Source organism: Phodopus roborovskii, unplaced genomic scaffold (genome assembly GCF_943737965.1).
Source record: "Phodopus roborovskii unplaced genomic scaffold, PHOROB, whole genome shotgun sequence".
NCBI classification, from domain to species: Eukaryota; Metazoa; Chordata; class Mammalia; order Rodentia; family Cricetidae; genus Phodopus; species Phodopus roborovskii.
Genome location: NW_026126563.1, coordinates 7,005,428 through 7,025,985, shown reverse-complemented (window position 1 = coordinate 7,025,985; position 20,558 = coordinate 7,005,428). Strand labels below are relative to the sequence as shown.

Below are 20,558 nucleotides of genomic sequence, written 5' to 3'. Positions count from 1 at the left end.
CCTGCTCTAATTGACTTTGTGTGCTAACACACGCCACTGGCGTGAGACCCAACACCAGGCTTCACCCCAGCACCCTGGTTCCCAAGGGTCTCAAGGACTACCTCCAGCTCCTGTCTGGAGCATGGTTTTCAGGGACCCAGGTGGGCGTATCTAACACCTTAGTAGCCTGGGCAGGAGAGGGGCCGGTCCTCAGGGTTCCGTCTTTATCATATCCCCCCACTCCCATGCCATCTGGGAAGCCCACCCATGCATCTAGCATGCCCATTCTGTTGCCATCTCAGAAGGCCTGAGTCTAATCCTACTCATGGGGACAGTGAACACTGTCCTTCCTGTCACCCATTGTCCAGATTCCGGGTGTTGAACTTCTCCTTGTTTAAAATATTCTCACCACATCTACCCAGCTCCCTGGGGGCTCAGAGATCCAATAGGTTCATAGACCTACTATGGCGGTTATCAAGAGGCTTGGGAATATTGTGTGTGGCCAGTTGTCATTCCTGAATGCCACCAGCTTATTTTAAGACAGAGTCTTTTATTGGCCAGAAGGTTGCGAAGAAAACTAGGGTGGCTGGCTAGTGAGCGCCAGGCACGGGTCTGTCTCTTTGCCTCTCTGGTCTGGAGTTCCAAAGGTCTCTGTGAGCCCCTGTGTTCTGTGGGCACCGGGGAAGGAACTCAGACCCTCTTGGTGAGCACTTGAATGACGGATCTAGGTTTCGTAAGGGATACGTGATAACTGCACCTGTTGGCGGAACACTGCGTGTGGCGCGATACAGGCAAGAGTGTAGGATGAAGTGTGGGTTCCTCTGAGGGGATGAAGCCAAGGTTGCGGCAGATCGTTCCACTTGCGGCTTGGAACCAGAGATGGGGGTGGAGCTTTACAGTCCATCTCAGCATCACGCGGCCATTGCCATTGCCACTCTGTGATCTGTGTCTGCATTTGTGGAATTTCTCCTGAGGGGCTACTGACAGTGTTCTGTAATTATATCATTAATTCCTTCTCTGCTCCCTTGGATTTGGTATCTGAGGAACATTAAACACATCTTCAGAAGCAAGTTCAACATGCACACAGCAGGACTCAGTCTGAGGCCCAGAGGCATTCTGCAAGGCTTTGAGAACGCTTCACCCCAACTTAGGAAACATAGGAGCTTCCACAGGTTGCTCACCATGTGCCTGGTTTCCCTGATGGAGACCCTAATGAGAAGACAGTGACCCAGGATGAAGACACAGGGGAGTGTGAGCCCCTGGTGTGGAGACAGGGGAGACAGGGATCTCTGATGAGGAGATGGGGAGACAGGGATAGACCCCAAGAAAAAGGAGACAGAGGAAACTGGAAACTCCTGGTAAGGAGACAGACTCCAGGAGAGGAGTCGGAGCTGTGGGGCACATTTCAGAGCTCAGGGCCTTCCTACTCCCTTGACTTCAAGTCAAGGTTTGCTCACATACAGGGCACAGTTAGATGTTCTGTCAGGCACCTCTGAGTGAATCAAGTTCTGGTCCTCAGGCTACTGAAACCCATGTCTGCACAGATCCCACAGGGAGCAAAACATGAGCCATGTCCAGAGCCTTCTCCTAGCTTCCAGATGGATACGCAGGGCATTCACTGGCCTGCAAGCCCACCTGTGGCCCAAGGCCAGCTCTTGTCTAACTGGTCAGGTCTCAGCTTGCCCAACTCTTAGATTTGGAAGAGGTGGCAACCTGGGCCCAGAACACCAGCTGCGAATGGAGCGGCATCCACAAATCATGCCTCAGGGACACTGGCGCATTATGAACTGAAGGTCATGAACCCCATTTCCAGTTTGGCCTTGAAAGCAGAGAAACAGGAAGTAGAAGGAGGGGTCAGGAAGTGGCTTGCTGGGGAAGGGACCACAAGGGTGTCAGGGGGAGGCCAGCACCCCTGGCTTGGAACTCAGGTAAAAACCAGCCACCCTTCCACACCTCCCAAGAGATGCTCTTTAAATTAATGAACCACCTGACCTCCATCCACATGCCCCAGTGCACCACTGCAACTCTGCATCGCCACAACAGGAAAGAGTCAGTGTGAAGGATGGGAAACTGCCCCTCCATCCTGGGGAAAGTATTTCCACTCAGCCAGAGAAAGACGCTTCTTCTTTTTTCAAAAAAAATCCAACATCACAGTCAATATGGTGACCAAAGTGAGGGACGAAGAAAGACAGAAATGGGAATGGAAATGAGACAGGAGAGGACAGGTGAGAGTCAGAGACGAGGGAAATAGAGACAACAGGGACAGAGATGAAGAGACAATGAGAGATATGGAGAAGGTGGATAGAGTATGAGACAAGGGAAGATGGGGGAGGAAAGGGAGAGAGGAAAGAGAGAGAGGGAGGAAGGGACAGAGACAGAGGGGGAGACAGAGACAGACACAGAGAGACACACAGAGAGAATCAGAGAGACAACAGCATACACACAGAGAGAGAGACACACACACAGAGAACACACACACACACAGACACACACACACATACAGGGAGAGGGAGACAGACACACACAGAAGGAGACACACAGACAGAGACACACGGAGGGACATGGAGAGACATACATACACTCATATACAGAGAGAGAGAGAGGGAGAGAGAGAGGGGGGGGAGAGGCTATCCCAGCCATTCACCAGGGTTCAGGAGGAGAAGGGCAGGCTGACTGCCTTCAGCTTTCTTTAATCCATCACTTAGTTAGCATACAGGGTTTGACATTAAAACACTGAAGACTTGCCTGTCCCCACTCCTCCCCAATCTTCACTCCGCCCCACCCCCACCCCACCCCACACCCCTGATTCTAGACTCCTTGGATCAGGCCAGAGCAAATATCCAGGTGCCTGAGAGGCTGGCTTTCTCCCCAGACCTCAGTAGTGCCTGCCACCTCACCCCAGCCATTCCTCTACCTTTCCTTTCTCCCCAGCCATCTGCCAAGAGGAAATAACTTCCCGGCGCTGGAGTCTAGGAAACCCAGGAAACAATCCGAAATCCACAAAAAATAATTGAAGTTCACTTTTACTGAGCCATTCAGCTTCGTTCTGATTTTTATTACAATGTCAACAAGAGTTTAATTTGTTTTAAAGTTTAGGTTCTTAAACTGGAGTGATATACGGTAGTTTGCAGCTTGCTGGCAACAGCTACTGTGGAAAAAAAGGAAAGGGCATATGCAAGCCGTTCTGAGTCTGATGCCATGAAAGCAAGGAGCTCAGCCAAGGGCAGCAAGCAGCACGCAGAAGCAGCATGAAACAGAGATCCCCAGGTCTGTGCCCGCAACACACGTACACACACACGCACATGTGTGGACGCACCCACCCACAGACATAGACACACACACAGATACAGACACACAGACACACAGACACACACACACACAGACAGATACAGACACACAGACACAGACACACAGATACAGACACACAGACACACACACACAGATACAGACACACACAGATACAGACATACAGACACAGACGCACAGATACAGACACACAGACACACACACACAGACACACACACACAGATACAGACACACAGACACACACACAGATACAGACACACAGACACACACACAGATACAGACACACAGACACACACACACAGACACACACACACAGATACAGACACACAGACACACACACAGATACAGACACACAGACACAGACACACACGCACAGATACAGACACACAGACACACACACACAGATACAGACACACAGACACACACACACAGACACACACACACACAGACACACACACACAGATACAGACACACACAGACACACACACACACAGACACACTCACACACACACACACAGACACTCACACACACACACACACACAGACACACTCACACACACATCCCTCTTTCCCCAACCTCCATTTTTCTGAAGGCACAGCCCAATGAATACTGTGCCAACTCAGACTCATCAAGGCCTCTGTCTGGGAGAGGGCTCCGCCCAGCTTGGACACTCTGCAGAGACCCGACCCTGCTACTGAGCCTCTGCCATGGATTTTCCAGTCCTTCTGGGTAAACTTCCAGCCTGGTAAAGTAATTTTTGGAGACACATGAGACTGAACTATAGACCCATCCACTTTACAGGCAGAAATGGAGAAGGGTGGAGGTTATTAACAAAGCAGTGGTTTAAAAGTGAGAGTCCTGGGTTGGGGAGGCAGGCACAGCAGATCTGTGCCACCCTAAGACGTCGAGTGTAAATGTAGCCTTGGCTCTTTGAAGCATAGCCCTGATGACCTGCGCAACTATCGAGTGACCCAGCAGGCTGGGACCCATTCCCACTTTCCTGAATCAGCCTGCTCTGGGAGGAGCCAGAGCCTGGTCCTCTCTGTTTTCCAGACCCCAGCCTCCTGCCTATCTGAAGCAGCAGCTGGAAGCCTGATAGGGATAGGCTGCATCAGAGGAGACCTCATAGTGTGGGGGCAGGCTGATAAGACTACCTCTCCCAGGGAGTGCCGGGGACAGCCCCCTGTACGGTCTGTGGCTTGGGAACAAAGCCTCTTGGCGGATAGATAACCTCTTATAGGCCTGGATGCCTGGCCTATTGTCCAGTGTATCTGACTTGTTAGACCTGGGGGCTGGTGAGACAGACATCAGTCTCAGTGGTCAGTGGCCACTCCATAATCTATGGGGAAGGAAGGACCCACTTTCAAAACTAAAAGGGAACACAGTAAAAGGAATTTTCAAAATTCCATGCAGTCGACCAAAGTGACATCAGAGACACCAAAGGTGTCAGAAAGCTCAGCCAGAGCACGCCAAGAGACCCAGTCTGAGGAGCCCACCCTCTGCCTATCTTCCCAAAGTGATCCTGAAGCCACCCCAACACTCGGTGATGAGGACCCACAGGCTTATTTCCTGAGAGAATGTTTGCCATCAAAGTTGGTTCACATTCTGTGAGGATATTTCTTCTAACACTCCTTCAAGAATGTTGCATAGAGGCTGCATGAACTCTGTGTCCTCTAGAAAGTGTCACCGTGGCCTTGTATAAGTGGCATACAGCACCTTCCTGCTGGTCCCGCTCAGAGCTGGTCTGTGCTGTCTCGTCATCTGGGACTTTTCTCTGACCACCTTCCCACACTGTTCTCTGCTGGGTCTTACACAAAGATGTGGTGGGTGGAGAGGAGTGGCACCCTGATGTGTTTGTCTCTCTTCCTTGTTGAGAGTTCAAACTCAAGAGCAGCTTTGTGAGTTCCGTCAGCCCTTTAAAATCCTTGAGGCAGAGGAACAATGACAAGGATGTAAGATACGCTTTCACGAACTGCTGGACGGGACCTCTTTGTCAGTATTGTCTTTTGAAGCACAACAGTGTTGAATTTCCATGCAGTTCAATTTGCCAGGTTTGTATTTTATGGTCTCTATTTTTAATGTCATATTAAGAAACCTTTGCCTAACCCAATGACAGCCTTTTTCTCACATTCCTATGAAGTTTTAAGTGTACAATCATCTGAGGCGTGTGTGTGTGTGTGTTTTGCTTGCTTGTGTGTTAGCATTTAGATATGTGATTGGTGCAGTAGCATTTGTTTAAATGGTTACCCTTTATTCCCATCAAATAGCTTCATATCCTTGTCAAAAACCAGTTGGCCACAAATCTAAAGATATATTTTTGGACCCCATTCCACTGGTCTATATGTCTTATGCCTGAGCCCACTGTCTTAGAAAACTACAGCATTTTTTTTTTGTGTGTGTGTGTATGATTTATTTTTGTATGAGAGTGTATGGTTGGTGTGTGTGTGTGTGTGTGTGTGTGTGTGTGTGTGTGTGTGTGAACACGTATGGAGGCCAGAGAAGGTGTCCTACTTTGTCAGGCTGACTCATTCTCTCAGGGAACCTGGAGGTAGGCTGATGGCCAACAAGCCCCGCCCTTTATTCCTCATGCCAGGGTTACAGACACATGCGTGACCTTGTCTGGCCCTTTATGTGGGTGTGGGGGATTTGAACTCAGGTCTTGATGGCTTGCATAACAAGTACTGTTACTCGCTGAGCCATCTCCCCAACCTCTGTACTTTGTAGCAAGTTTTGGAATCTACAAGTGTGAGGTCTCTATCTTTGTTCCCTGCTTTCAAAGCTGTTTGAGCTATTCTGATGCTTGAAAATTCTCTATTTTCAGACTTGGTCAGTTGCTAGGGACAATCCTGCTGTGGTCTGGTAGGGGTTGTGTAGATCCTACATATCAGCTTGGAGAAGGCTGTCACGTTGTCACTTAGCATCTCTTGATGGACATGTAGCCCCTGATTTCTCAGAGCTGAGATTCAGAGGGAGGATGTGTCACTGCTTTAGTCAATTACTCATAAGTGTCTTAACCCTTCTAACAATATTGTAAGTGGGACTCTCTGTTTTGTTTAAAATCATTCAGGCTATTCTAACTTAGTTCACAGTGATGTATGAACACTTTGACATGGTACAGCTCTTCCCTACCCACTCCTTAGTGTATTACTGTCATATAAATGACGGATTTTTAAGACTGTTGAGTCCCCAAGCAGTTTTATAAATCATTGTTTTATACAGTTTTAAGCAGGAGAAAGAAATTAAAATATGTTACCATCACCTGTTTTATACAACGTTTTCCAGGTTCTGTCAGCTTGCCACAAATTACAATCAGCTGAGTAGGGAGCCACCCAAACAGTGCTTTGATTCCTTTGATTGCTGTGGGAAGACCCGCCTCCATCTAGCAGCCCAGATGAAAAGGGTCTGGCAGAGGGAAGATAACTCCTCCTTCTGCTCACTTGGCCTCCCCTCCTGCCTCCTTTGAGTTAACTTGCCCTGCTCTTGCTGATGCCAGCTTTATACGATCTCACAGTGCTTGCTCTAGGGACCAGTGGCTCCCCAGAAACCTTCCAGGCTTCTAGAGCCAGGTTTGGGACTGTTGAAGAAACCAGTCTTGTGATCTGTTCAACTATGTTCATAGCAGCACTATTTGTAATAGCAAAAACATGGAAGCAACCTAGATGCCCCTCAATTGAAGAATGGATAATGAAGATGTGGCACATCTACACAATGGAATACTACTCTGCAGAAAAAATAATGGAATCTTGAAATTCACAGGCAAGTGGAGGGCACTTGAAGAAACCATCCTGAATGAGGTAACCCAGTCACAAAAAGAGGAACACAGTATGTACTCACTCATATATGGATTTTAGACCTGGATCAAAGGATCACCAGCCTATAATTCACACCACCAGAGGAACTAGGATACAAGGTGTATTCTAAGAGATTCATATAAAGTCCCTCACAGAACTGGTAAGGGACAAGTCCCCCAGAGCTCAGGTGAAGTGGGGGGGGGCAGCGAATGGAGAGAGAAGTAGGAGAAAACGAGGGGGAGGAAAGGAAAACACATGCAACCAGGAAGATTGAGTCTGGATAGGAATAGAAGACAGGAGAGAGAGAGAGAGAGAGAGAGAGAGAGAGAGAGAGAGAGAGAGAGAGAGAGAGAGAGAGAGAGAGAGAGACAGAACATAAAAGAGGGAGCCAATATTGGTTTGAAGATAAAATTGAACACAAAGAAAGGTCTAGAGAACTACAAGACTGCCGCCAACTAACAATCTGAGCTTCCGTGGAAAGGCTATCATAAATGCCCTTCCCTGATAGTGAGATCAACAACTAACTTATCCATGGAGCCCTCATCTAATACCTGTTGGAAACAGAAGCAAACACCCATACCTAAACACCGAGTCAATCTAGAACCCAGATGCAGATGGAGAGGACAAGACCAGGCTGCAGAAACACATAGAAACAGCTGACCTGAACAAGGAGGAGCTAACGGTCCCCCAGACTGATAGCTGGGAAGCCAGCATGGGACTGACTCAGGCCCCCCTGAGTCTCAGCCAGAAGGACTGAGCAGTCTAAGGGACCTCAGACAGTGGAGCCAGGATGTATCCCTGGTGCACAAAAGGACTTTGCGAACACATCCCCCACGGAGGGATAACTGCTTTAACCTAGAGACAGGAGAGAAGCCCTAGTCCCTACTTCACAGGACCTATCAGATCTACATGACCCCAACTGGATGGCTTTCCCCTACATATGGAATTGGGGTGGGGGATGGGAGGGGAGGGTGGTTAGAGTGCATGTGAGAGGGCAGAGAGGGTAAAAGGGAGGGAAGGAGGGAGGGAGGGTTGGGGGGAAGGAGGGAGGGAGGGAGAGGAAAATGGGATTGACATGTAAAATAATAAATTTTAAAAAAATGCTTTGACTCCAAAATTTAAGATCAAGGACAAGTTACTGGGGAAAAGGGTTTCTATTTTTGTTTCCACAGAAAATGAAAAGCTGTGGGTTCCTTCCAGACTAATGTGGTTTGATCACGCCAGACCGCCTGAAACAGAGTACCAGGTGATCCTACATTCAAAACAGCTGGGCAAAGCAGCCTTGCAGACTATAGCCAGGATTTCTGCATCTTCTTAGAATCCCCCATGACAGCGCCCCTTACCAGCAGGAAGTAGTTTGGAAAGAACGATGCCCAAATTCCCAAATATTGTCTATAAATGTTTGTTTTCATTTAAATGGACTTGGTTATAAAAAAAAAAAAAAGAAAAGAAAAGTAAAAGAAACCAGTCTTGTGAACTAAATAACTAGTAGTTGTTGGCTCCTGCTCCCCCCAGTGAGTGACAGACACTGAGGGACTACTCTGATACTAAGTCACCTAGCCTTAAGGACCAGGTAACTAGTGGGTTTTTAGCTTTCAGGTGTGAGTCTGCTGCAGTTACTGTATCAAAGCTGACTTCACACACACACACACACACACACACACACACACACACACACACACACAATCCTATTCGCTCTGTTCCTCTAGAGAATCCTGTCTGGCACACAAGTACTTTTTCCTTCTTTGCACGAATCTGCTCTCAATCTATATGGCTGCTTTTAGTATTTCTTTAGCTGAGTTACCAGCAACACATTCTGTGTATCTTTGTTTCTTTGAGAAAAAAAAAACCAACAATCTTATTTGTCCTTCATTTTTGAAGGACAGTCTTGTCAGAAGGCTTCCTGGCTGGCAGTCCCTCTCAGGCGGTTGAATGTAGAATCCCCTCTTATTTTTGCATCTACAGCCCTCAGAGTCCATCTCTTCCACGGTCCTTTTAAAGTTTTGCCCTGTAGTTTCCACGGTTGCTTCCTTTGACTCTGGACAGCTTGGTCATGGTGTATCTAAGTGTGACCCTCCTTTAATTGATATTAAACCTCTGCAGGTGTCTAGAATGGTTTGCACCAGGTCTGTGATGTTTCCATCCACTGTCTTCTCAGATACCTCCTCACACCACCACTCCAGTGTTTACGTTCCTCCCAACATGCCTTTGTTTGCATGCCTGTGCGGTCTGTAAGTCTCTAAGGCTCTGCTTGCTTTTAAAAAATGATTTTTACATTGATTCATTTGTTTTGTGCGCACAGAGGTTGGGGGGTGTGCATGGCCACAGTGTGTGTATGTGTGTGTGTGTGGTGTGTGTGCGCGAGTGTGTGACTGTGTGTGTGTAAGTTGTGTGTGTATGTGTAAGTGTGTGACTGTGTTTGTGTGTATGTGTAAGTGTGTGGGTGTGTGTAAGTGTGTGTATGTATGTGTGTGTGTAAGTGTGTGACTGTGTGTGTGTGGTGTGTGTGTAAGTGTGTGACTGTGTTTGTGTGTGGTGTGTGTGTATGTGTGTGTGACTGTGTGTGTTGTGTAAGTGTGTGACTGTGTTTGTGTGTGTGTGGTGTGTGTATGTATGTGTGTGACTGTGTTTGTGTGTGTGTGTGTGGTGTGTATGTATGTGTGTGACTGTGTTTGTGTGTGTGTGTGGTGTGTGTGTATGTGTGTGACTGTGTGTGTGTGTGTGTGGTATGTGTGTGGGGGTGGGTGTGTGTAGGTCAGAGGACAATCTGCAGCAGTTGGCTCTCCCTCCACCATGTGAGTCCCAGGGATGGAGCATGGGTCATCATGCTTGGCAGCAGACACTTTGCTGGCTGAGTCATGGGCTCTTCTCAGCCTTATGCACTCTTACCTTTCGGTTCCCCGGGCCGGACAATGGTTTGATCTTTCCCCAAGTTTTAGATTCTTCGCTCTCACATGAGCGTTTGTTCAGCACTTCCCGGGAATGCTCAAGCGTTGGCCTTTTCAAATCCAAGAATCCAGGACTCCCTACTTGTGCATTTTTAAAGTTTAGTCTGTGTCATTGTTGATATTCACTGTTTGGTGAGACGTGCTTATAACACTTCAACGCAGTTCTTTAGGTATTGTTTCATTTAGTCCTTTGAACACATTCAAATAGGTGTTGAGACCTCACAGGGACATTCTTTCATTAGTGTAGTTTTGTATGTGAGACATATTTTTCTGTTAATTTGTATATCTCCTATTTTTTTCCCCTTAGGATTGGGCACTAGGCAATATATAACAGAAACTCTGGGTTAAGGCCTTCAGGAATTGTAGCGATGGGGCATTTGCCTCTTGTTTATTTGGCTGCTGACTGTCCTAGACTAATTCTTTAGATTCTGTAATCCCTGCAGGGTGGTAATGCTACCTTTTTAGTTCCCGAAGCCCTTTCCTGGGGCTAAGACTTAGGTTTGAAGAGCTGCTGGTCTGTGGATGGTCAGTCAATCAAGGGCTTTTTTTTTTCTACATCCTGAGTCATTCCATCTTCCAGCTTTTGTTAGCAAATGCTCAGCCACACCTTTAACTGCAGGGCAAGGGCCAGCATGACATCTCTTCTCCTTGTGTGGTCTTGAGGCAGCAGAGGGGAGGACCTGGCCTCTTTTCCTAAGCACACACATCCATCTGCACATTGCAGCTCTCTGGGCTCCTGAGGATGGTCCCAGGGTTTTCCTCTGACCCTGAGCTGGCTGCTTCTTGCTTGCCCACTGACATCACAACATTGAGTAGCTTCAGCATCAGTAATGAGTGTAGCCAGTGGCAGCTGTTTCCCAACATACCTGAGATTGGGTCTTGTCCAGTGAGCTTAGGGACCAACCCGACCTCAGACAGCACATTGGGTCTGGGGGGGAGTCCAGCCTCTCTCGCTGAGGTAAGTTATCAGTTCCTCCTGGCTTTGCTCTACGGGAAAAGGATGGGGGTGGGTGACCTCAAGATAAAACTGTTTCTAGAGTATGTGCTTTTCAGCTTGCCACCTCCCCGCCCCCCACTTTGATTTCTAGATTGCAAGCGTGGAGAGTCGGTAGACTTGCAAGCACTGTAGTTTCCTGGGGATACTGGACACACTGAGGTCCTCTGCCCTTGTTTCAGAACTTCCATCTCCTACCCTCGCCAGGCTAGCAGAATGGTGAAGAAAACAGTATACATCTGGCTCCTCCGTGGCTCCCGCGGCTAGGCTAGCTCAGGCCAGAGAACTAGGGTGTTTGCTTGCGTGTCTCAGTGGGGATGTTCCACGGTGGAGCTGAGCCTTAGGAAGACAGTATGCTGGAGTTCCAGATCTGCTACTCATGGCTGTCAAATGGCATTTCTAGAAGCTTCAGTTGTCTTTTAGTGTCTAGAGAGGTGAAGAAACGGCATCTTCTCCTGCACACGGGGCGGCACAGGTGTGAGAAGTTACACTAGCTACCACTGGGCTTCTTGTGTGTTAGCATCATCACTGGGCTGAGAGTGATATTTCAGTGTCGGCGGGAGGGCAGTCACTACAATTCCAGCCTCTGGTGTTCTTCTCCACCTGGTAAACAAATGTTCAGCTCCCCTGGATACCCTTGGGGGTCCCCTCGACCCCCTGGATCCCAGAAGCAAGAACACACTCTAAAAGATTCTTCAAACAAGTGCTGTGGCCCCAGGAGCAGGGATGCTTAGAGCCAGCTGAGTAAGGGGCCCTGCCAACTTTCAGGACCAGTTATGGCAGAGATTGCAGAGGGCATCACACTGCAGATGGCTACCGGCCGCTGGGCTCGTGGAATGTGGTGGACGTACTTCTAAATACCATCCATGCTTGACGGTTCTGTGCTCTGGAGCCAACAGAGCGGTCCATTGTTCTCTGGCTCACAGATCTGCAGAATCAACAGAATGTGTGAGGACACCGTGTGGCTTGCAGAACAGTGCTATGTAAACTGACAGATGTGGAGAAAAGCCCTTAGGATTGCTCTGGATGGATTTTAGCCCGTCTAGAGGAGGAGAGCGGTGTTTCCGTACAAGAAACACTGCCATCACAATCACAAAACACACGATGCTGCTGTTCAGAGTTTGCTTATGAGAAATAGAAGCGCCGCAAATACGCCCACACAGCCACCTCAAAGACATGTCACAGGCGCATTCTCCTGGCCTTCGATTTCTGAAAGCTCGTCGACACAACCGAGCATAATCCCCAGGCCCACGGAGCCTTTGTAGCTCTGGCCTTTAGCTTTTTCGGTTCTACCCTGCCGTCTTACTTCATGTTAACAACACCGCAGACTCTTCATTTAAGGAAGAAAACAAGCTTGGTAGACATTAATAATGGCTGGTAACAATACATTCGAATTCCCCTCCTGGTTAGTAGAATGTATGGGACTGTGGGATGACACCACAGTTAAAATGCAGGTTAGCCCCAAGTACTCTACACACGTATGTATCATCTAAGCCATGGAACTGTCCAGAAGACCCTCCAGCCCCTCAAGCAGCACCTGTGCAGGGTAGCTGCCCTCCTCCAGTCCTTCTGCACAGAGACTCGCATCGTGACGTTGCAGGTTAGAGGCCGCCAGCCTGCAGCAGCACCAGGACAGGTCCACGGTGGCCAAACACACCCCATTTAGAAAGCCTGACTCAGCAGACAGCCTAGAGTCCTCACCCCCTGCTGTGCCTGCCTGCATGGAAAGGGCAGAGAGCTCCAAGATGGCAGAAGGCCTGTGCCCAAGCCGCGCCTCTGTCTCAGAGCACACGCTAGCTAAACCCTGGTCCTTCCCAGCAAGTTTCCTGGTAATGATTGCCCGACCCTCAGCGCAGCTCTACGGGAGTGCATTTAGATATGAACTAGAATATTTAAGTCGATGTCTGCTTGCCTAATGCCCCATGGGGTGCACAAAGGTTTGCAAAACCGCCTTCTGTGGTTTGCTCACCCTGCAGTGAACAGTTGGAGACTTCACCATGCAGCCGCTACAGGCCTGGGCCTGGTGAACTCATGAATGTTGGGCGATCTCTCCCTTGGGGACTCCAAGGAGCTACTTATGCAGACTGCTGGTCTACACTGCCTACTCTGGTGGCATCAGTGCCTCCCAACTCACAGGCAGGCACCCCAGGGCATGCATTACTGACTCGATGAGACATATGCATGCTGAATTCTTTCTCCTATCTGTCATGGGGTGGCCTGTGTCCGCAGTATTCATGGCTTGGTGTGTTTGATCGCTGTATACAGGCTCTTGCCATCATTGCTAGCAACGGGGAAGGCTTGGGCCTGGGCACCCTGCCAGCTTCGTCAAACTTTCCATGAGGAAAGCTTTTTGTTCTCTTCCAGAGCAGCTTAAGCTCAGGAAAGAAGGGGAGGGCGAAGAAACACAGCCAGCCGACAGACACGGCTGGGCCGTCTGGTCTACCTGCTTGTTGTTTTAATGACATCTAGACTTCTGGACACCCAGCAGCCACTGACGGAGCTGAAAGGCTTGATTGTAGTAGAGGCTGTCACCATAAGTGTGTGGGGGGGTGGGGGGGACACAGCAACAGACTGAAAGACTAATGCTTCTAGGCTGCTTCAGCCACAGAGCTGGAAGCAGGCTGGCTGCGTGTCACCAAAGCAGTTCTGTGGCTGGGTCCCATCTGCACAGATGTGGCAACAAGCCCTATATGCCACATGGTAGTCTAGGAGTTTCCAGATGGACTTGAAGTGGGAGCTTTGTATGCAAGGGAGATGCCCACACACTGGATGGAGAGCGCACATCGCAGCAGGATCATCGTCACACAGTTCAGTCCCATGACAGGCAATTTAAGCAATCGTTACAGAAGCGGTTAACACGCAGCTTCTGTGGGACCTTTGAGAGGTCTGTATTTAAAATCACGTGAAAGCCACAGTGCCAACACCTCCAAAATCTAACCATGAAAAGTTTGAATTAAGAGCCCAAGTCTCATGCCGATTATTGGGAACCAAAGAAATTACCACTGAGGTTTACCAACGGGCCAGACACAGTTCAGCAAGACTTCAGAGTAGAAATAAGAAAGACTGCTGGGAAAGGTGGGGTTGGTTTTCCATCCATAATTTAAATTACTCCTTGAGATAAGGAGACATTTGGGAAGTGTGCCGCCCTGAAAATTCTAATGTGTGGCTCTGCAGACCCGGCGTGGGACACACCAGGTGCTGTTCACACAGGCACCAACTTCCTGAGGCCCTCATGTTGCCAGTACTGAGAATTTGTGTCCATGGAGTGATGTGGGCTCTCAAAGGCCGGGTATCCTGTTTTAGCCTTTTCTCTCTCTGTTCTCATCAAAATCAAAATGCCAATACCAAACCAAAACAAAACATGTGAGAGCCAGTAGGTAAACAAGATCGCCCTTACCTCCTTCCCCTCAGGCAGGGGGGCCACAGCATGGCATCCTACGAACCCCGGAAGCCCCTAAGTGCTGAAGGGCTGGTTGGTAGCCAGTCAACCCTCCCAGCTTTGCAGCCTGAGGACCTCCAGGTCTCCACTTTGTCCCTCTGTACTCAGAGACGAAGCAGTGCTCTGGGGAGAGCTGAGTGCTTCCTGCTAGCTGAAGAGGGAGATTCCAGAAAAAAGCAGGAGCCTGAAGTCCATTCTGCCCTGACCTCACACATGCCGGGGCCCAACCCAAGGGAGATGATTTCTAGACCACCACCACCACCACCAGCACCCCGCCCCAAGCCTTCTGACTTGTTTCTTCCCCAGAGCACCTCTCCCTGTTGGGCAAATTGGTGTCTGGCTGCCTTTAAGTAAGGGGGCTTGGGGAAATGGGCTCCAACCTTCTGAATTAGATTCTGCGGTTCTCTTTGTTCCTTCCCCAGGGCATTTAAACAAAGACACATTGGAAAAGACACAGCATCCAGGACAGGTACCCATGCCCAAACCTCCCCCACCTTCATTTCCTTTAGAGAGCTCGTTTTCAAACCCACCACCCCTTCTTTGCACCCCAACATGAGAGACTCTGAAATGTTACCTCGGGGACACATCCCGTGCCACGTGTGGGTAGCCCTAGCCCCGAGTTCTGCTGTGTTGCTTCCTGGACACAGTGTCCCCTCCTCCCTGAAGGCTCACCTGCCCTCTTCCCATGCACACAACAAAGCCCTGTGTGACGTAGGCCACAGTGGCCTCTGGGTCACAGGGAAGCCTGGCTAAGGCCGACTTCCTGTCTCTGGGCCAGAGGGCACTGCCCAGATGTGGGAGTCCCGGACTGGCCGGTCACACTGCCTCTGACCAGATGACAGTGATCTCACAGGCCCACACCAGCACTCCCTGAGGCAAAGTAGAAGGTGGACTCTAGACACAGATGCCAGTGTCCACCCGGGCAGGTACCAGAAACACAGGGAGCCTCCTCATGCTAAGGAAGCGGCACTAGGCACCCCTTGTGACCCTCGCCCTGAGCTACGTGTAAGCAGAGCTGTGTGGATGAAATTAATAAGGGAAGCAACAGCCCCCCCAACATGGATCCAAAGAGAAGAGACCCAGCGAGGCCAGGAACCTCCCATAAGTCTATGGAGGCTTATTCAGGGGGCATATGAACATGGCTACCAAATGACCCACGGAGCAGGACAATGGGTTCTAGCTCCAAGAACTAAATATACTTTTGAGCAAAAATAATTTTGCATGAACCATTCCCCCAAAGCTTTAAGTTACGAATTAGGAGGGAAATGTTCAGTAAGAAGTTTTACAACCCTGAAACATAAGACCTTGCCAACCAAGTGCCTGGGCCTATCCACAGGGAGCATGGAATACTCTGTCATCCCTAAGCCAGCTCACCCTATGGCTGGGGCATCAAGGAGAGGGTGGAGAACCTGGTTGCATCACCCACTTCCAAATGTTCTTCTCGAAGGTCCCCGTGAAACAAACGGGCCGTCAGGCTCGCAGGCAGAAGCATGGGGAAGAGTGGCCGAGAGGCTGCAAGGCCTCAGCCTCAGAGACAGGGAGCTGAGCAAGCCCTGGCGTGGTCCTGGGCCTCACCTGAGTCCAGGTGCTGCAAGGAGCTGGACCTGCTCCAGGAGTGTGTGTGTGTGTGTGTGTGTGTGTGTGTGCATGCGCACGCGCTTGTTTGTGCTCTGCACCTGGCCGGGGAGACAGCCCACATCTGGACAGACCAGCTGGCCTCAGAGGGGGCCCCAACTCCCACAAACTATCTGAGCAGGCTGGAAGACACCACCGAACCCACTCCCAGGGGGCAGTGCATTAGTCACACGTCTGGCCACTGTGGCGGTCATGTGGTCAGGAAGACTCTTATCATTCCACAGGAACCGCAAGGTGTCCAGAGAGAAGGAGAGAGAGCAACACACAATGTAGAACAACAGAGACACACCATGTCGCATCTGTGCTCAGAGATCCTGTGCCCACCACAGCCAGCCTGGGCACAGCTGGATACACTACATCCAGGTGTGTCCCTCTGCCCAGAGTGAGCTGTGCTGTCCTGGAAGGAGATGCCACATCCCGACCAAGCCATAGTGGAGGCGGCCCCACCCGCTGGGCTCCTGACACTGCTGTCATTGAACACTTTCACATGGCCCCCTCCAGTGCCACCGGGTGTTGACTTAGACACTTAGCTCCTAGGTGCTTGAGTCACAAAGGCCACACTCGGTCTCAGACCTCCTCTCTTGTGACTTTCTGAGACTGACTTGGGCAGTTACTTGCCTCGCTTTTCATACCGAATCTGAGCGTCTCCAGTTTGAACCCATGTTGATCAGGCAGGGGTCGCCAAGGTTACTAGAGCAGAAGTAGACGTGTGGCTTTCTGGCTGGAGGCCATTCTGCATGACACAGCATGGGGACCATCTTTCCCCCATCTCACCCCTTCCCAAACGCAATGGCTGTGTGCACACCTGCTCGACTGCAGGCACTTACCATCGTCCAGGTATAACTGGTCCAATTCCTCAGGCTCTTGCTTGATCACTACAGGAATAGGGGCCAAATTATGATCACTGTCCTCACGCACCTCTGGCAGTGCAGGTGGAGATTCATTCCTTTGAATCTTCTGTAGTTGCTGCTGCTGGTGGCCCACATCAGGAGGGAGGGCTGAGGGCTGCAAGCAGGTTGGCTCGTGGGCGGTGGACGGAAGTGGAGAAGAGGGGCTGTTGGGACAGAGCACTTGTTGGCAACCAAGGGAACAGCTACTGTTCAGATGTGGACTCACCTGCGGCTGCAGCCGGGCGGGCGGGGGCTGCTCGGGCGAGTTGGGCTGCATGGCCATGGGTCTGGGCACTTCCTGCATGGTGGGGGCCTCCGAAGCTGGCGGCTGAAGTCCAAGGTGACCACTGTGGCCTGGGCTGGTGAGGCCCTTGGTGTAGGCAGTAGAGGAGAGGTCGTGGAGCTTCGGGCTTGCATTGGGAGGTGTGGTCATCAGGGTACTCCTCTGTGAGCAGGGGGCAAAGCCAGCCACGAGGCAGGAGCCAGGGTTGGGAGGCATGGTGAGCTGTTGGCTATAGTAAGGCCTCGGCAGAGGACTAAGTCCCTGGCTCATTGGTCCACAGGTCAGAGCTGGCTCAAAGTCATCCGTGGGTTCTGTCTTTACAATTGGAACTGTGAGGAAGAAAGAGCAAGTTAAATAAACAGAAGTTGTAGATGGGTAGGCTAGGCTGTGACTAGGATACCCCATGGAAAACAAACAGCGTCCTGACTGAGCCCCTCTGTCTCCGCCGGTTCTCCCACCCAATTAAAAACAGGGTGAGTCACTGGCTGAGAAAGTCACAGCTGGTTCTAATACGAAGAGAACTATTTTCCTTGGAATATCCCCCAGCACTAGCGTGCTATAAAAATCTATTTGCAAATGGCAGTAGGAGCTTTGGGCCCGAGGGCCTGTGGATTTGTAGCAATCAAAGTGAAAACTTCAGCTTGGAGGTATTGCTGTGATGCTGCTACTGACGGCTCTAGTAAGTACTGCTAGTGTGGAAACTGGGCGTGTCCTGAGCTGGCTTCAGTGGGAGCCCAGAGGTGGACGGCCGTCTGAGATACAGAAGCCAGCAGACACCGCATGAGGACACTTTCCTATGAGCAAGTGCACCACATCTCCATGCATCCCTCCTGGTTTCCATACCTAAGCAAGGACTCTGCAGCCAGCCAGCCCCAGGAGACCCCCACAGTCCCAGGAGACCCTCACAGCCCCAGGAGACCCTCACAGCCCCAGGAGACCCCCACAGCCCCAGGAGACCCCCACAGTCCCAGGAGACCCCCACAGCCCCAGGAGACCCCCACAGCCCCAGGAGACCCCCACAGCCCCAGGAGACCCCCACAGCCCCAGGAGACCTCCCACAGTCCCAGGAGACCCCCACAGCCCCAGGAGACTCCAGGCTTCTGCATAGGAACTCAGTTTCTACAGGAGAGTTAGGAAGGGAATGTCATAGGCAGAGAAAGAGGTGGCCGGTAGACTCTGGGGCCCTACTCTCCGGTTTGCTTCCTGGCTACTGTTCTCTTGCTTTATCAGAGACCCATCCCAGTGGCTGAGATACATAAGCCGTGTGTGTGTGTGTGTGTGTGTGTGTGAGAGAGAGAGAGAGAGAGACCCGGAGCAGCACCATGCTGTGTAAGCTGTGTGCATGATGAGCAGTTACAGAGCTCTGCCGAGTCTCACCTCTTCACACGCTAGGCACAGTTGGTTGGTTAGGTTTGGCGGCAGGTCAGCCACGTGAGGGACTGCCCAACCACTGTGGCCTCTTCAAGGGGCACACACACACTCCACATACAAACACACATGCCACACAGGGAGGCCCGGCTCCTCCGTGAGTAAATAAAAGCATATCTGCATTTTGAGGAAAAGTCTTTAGCCATGGTCTGAGGCAGCAGGGGCGCACACCTGTTCTCCATTAGGAGCCAGGCTTCTACACCAGCTGCCGTGAGCCAGCGATGCCGGACCCTTCTGAAGCCTGGCTCCACTGGGAGCTCCCTGGGAAGGACTGCCCCACCCCACCCATCCCACAGCACAGCCCCCAGAGTAGGCCTGGACGCTCTGCCCTACACTTGGGCTGGGCTAAGTTGTGGCATGTTGGTCTAGGTGTGCAGGGCACACAGCACCAGTGGCTCAGCCTCTAAGTCCCCTGAAGGCAATAGAGCCATTGTCTGCTGCAGCTCCCTCATCCCTGTTTTCATTCATTCATTCATTCATTCATTCATTCATTCACTCCAGCCTCTAAGACTCTTCCTGGCTTCAGCGGGCGAGGTCGGCTCTGGAGAGGCTGATGTTTAGGCATTCCATCTGAGAGGACAACTCTCTGCTTGAGGCTCTTGTATTCAGCCCGGAAGCCACGCTTGGCTGAAGGAGCACTGGATCTCTCCAGGTCAGTACTCTGCATGCAAGCCTCGGTGTCCTAGATGGACCCCAGATGATCCCAGAGTGTGACTTGAGCAGGTGAGCCAGCAGCTAGCTAACGGAGAGCTGATCTTCACGTGGACTCCCAACAGCCTTCCAAGAGACTGTGGGTCACCTGCTCACGGCACCTTGTCATGTGACCACTGTGACGCTGGAACCAGCTTGCTCGTGCTGGGTTCATGCCAGAGATGCTACACACACAATGATGGACTCAAAGGTCAGCCGGTCACATGAGAGGGTGAAAGGGAGGTGGTCCACGTGCTGCCAGGGTTTCCTGTGAGTCAGATGTGGCAGAGGTGGACACAGAGGCTGTATGGGTTACTTGCAGACAAGATCTACAAAGGTCCACACGCCTGGAATCCAGGGTTGATCTCCAAGCCACCCCTGGGTGGGGAGGAGGGAGGCACCCGTGGACAGGGGAGTCGACCCGGTCACATAAGAAGACTAGGCACGCGTTGAGATGGAGGTTCTCTGGCTCCAGATTGCTTATAGGCAGGCACTTGGTGGCTTGATCAGTGTGGGACCTGGAAGAGGTCCTCCCCGAGTCCTCCCCATCATCCTCCCCCGAGTCCTCCCCATTGTCCCCTGAGTCCTCCCCATCATCCTCCCCGAGTCCTCCCCATTGTCCCCTCGAGTCCTCCCCATCATCCTCCCCCGAGTCCTCCCCATTGTCCCCTGAGTCCTCCCCATCATCCTCCCCGAGTCCTCCCCATTATCCTCCCCACCCATACTTTAGGAGCTAAGTCTTTAGCCCCAACAGTGGTCATTAGCTGCTTCTGGAGCTGTGGCGGCAAAGGGACTCCAAGTCAAGTACTCCTCACACACAGCACTTCCTAGAAAAGGCTCGGGTGAAGACCCAGTTCAGCTCACCAGCTACCCTATCTGTCCTTTTGCCTAGACCATGGGAACCATAGGTTCAGGCAGGTGACAGGCTTCTTTCTCAGCTCGCCCGACTGCTTTGTAAGATGGGAGGCTCTGCTAAGAACAAAAAAAGACGGCGGATATCCTGGCATTTAACGAAGACAGGGAAGGAAGGGAGGGAAACCCATCCCTCTGACATTAGAGAGTCAAATGTATGAAATCAGCTGTGAGCCCCACCCTTCCTAAGGACTGCATCCCAGGAGCTGCTGAGCAGAGGAGGAAGCCCCTGGCCATCTGGGCTCTCCAGCTTGCAGTGAAA

General features: G+C 51.0%; 2 protein-coding genes across 5 annotated transcripts in view; one reads left to right on the top strand and one right to left on the bottom strand.

Moving 5' to 3' along the window:
• The window catches only part of Pard6g (par-6 family cell polarity regulator gamma), a 1,244,350-nt gene that overhangs the window by 486,827 nt on the left and 736,965 nt on the right, over window positions 1–20,558 (top strand). The gene's annotated exons all lie outside the window — the stretch shown is intronic.
• Window positions 1–20,558, bottom strand: part of Nfatc1 (nuclear factor of activated T cells 1) — a 107,391-nt gene that overhangs the window by 14,531 nt on the left and 72,302 nt on the right. For 2 of the 3 annotated variants that reach the window (XM_051202237.1, XM_051202238.1), the window contains exon 9: window positions 16,921–17,595. In XM_051202237.1, the coding sequence (XP_051058194.1) occupies window positions 16,921–17,595 (675 nt within the window). The remainder of the gene's footprint in view (window positions 1–16,920; window positions 17,596–20,558) is intronic. The other variant, XM_051202240.1, reaches the window with a different exon arrangement.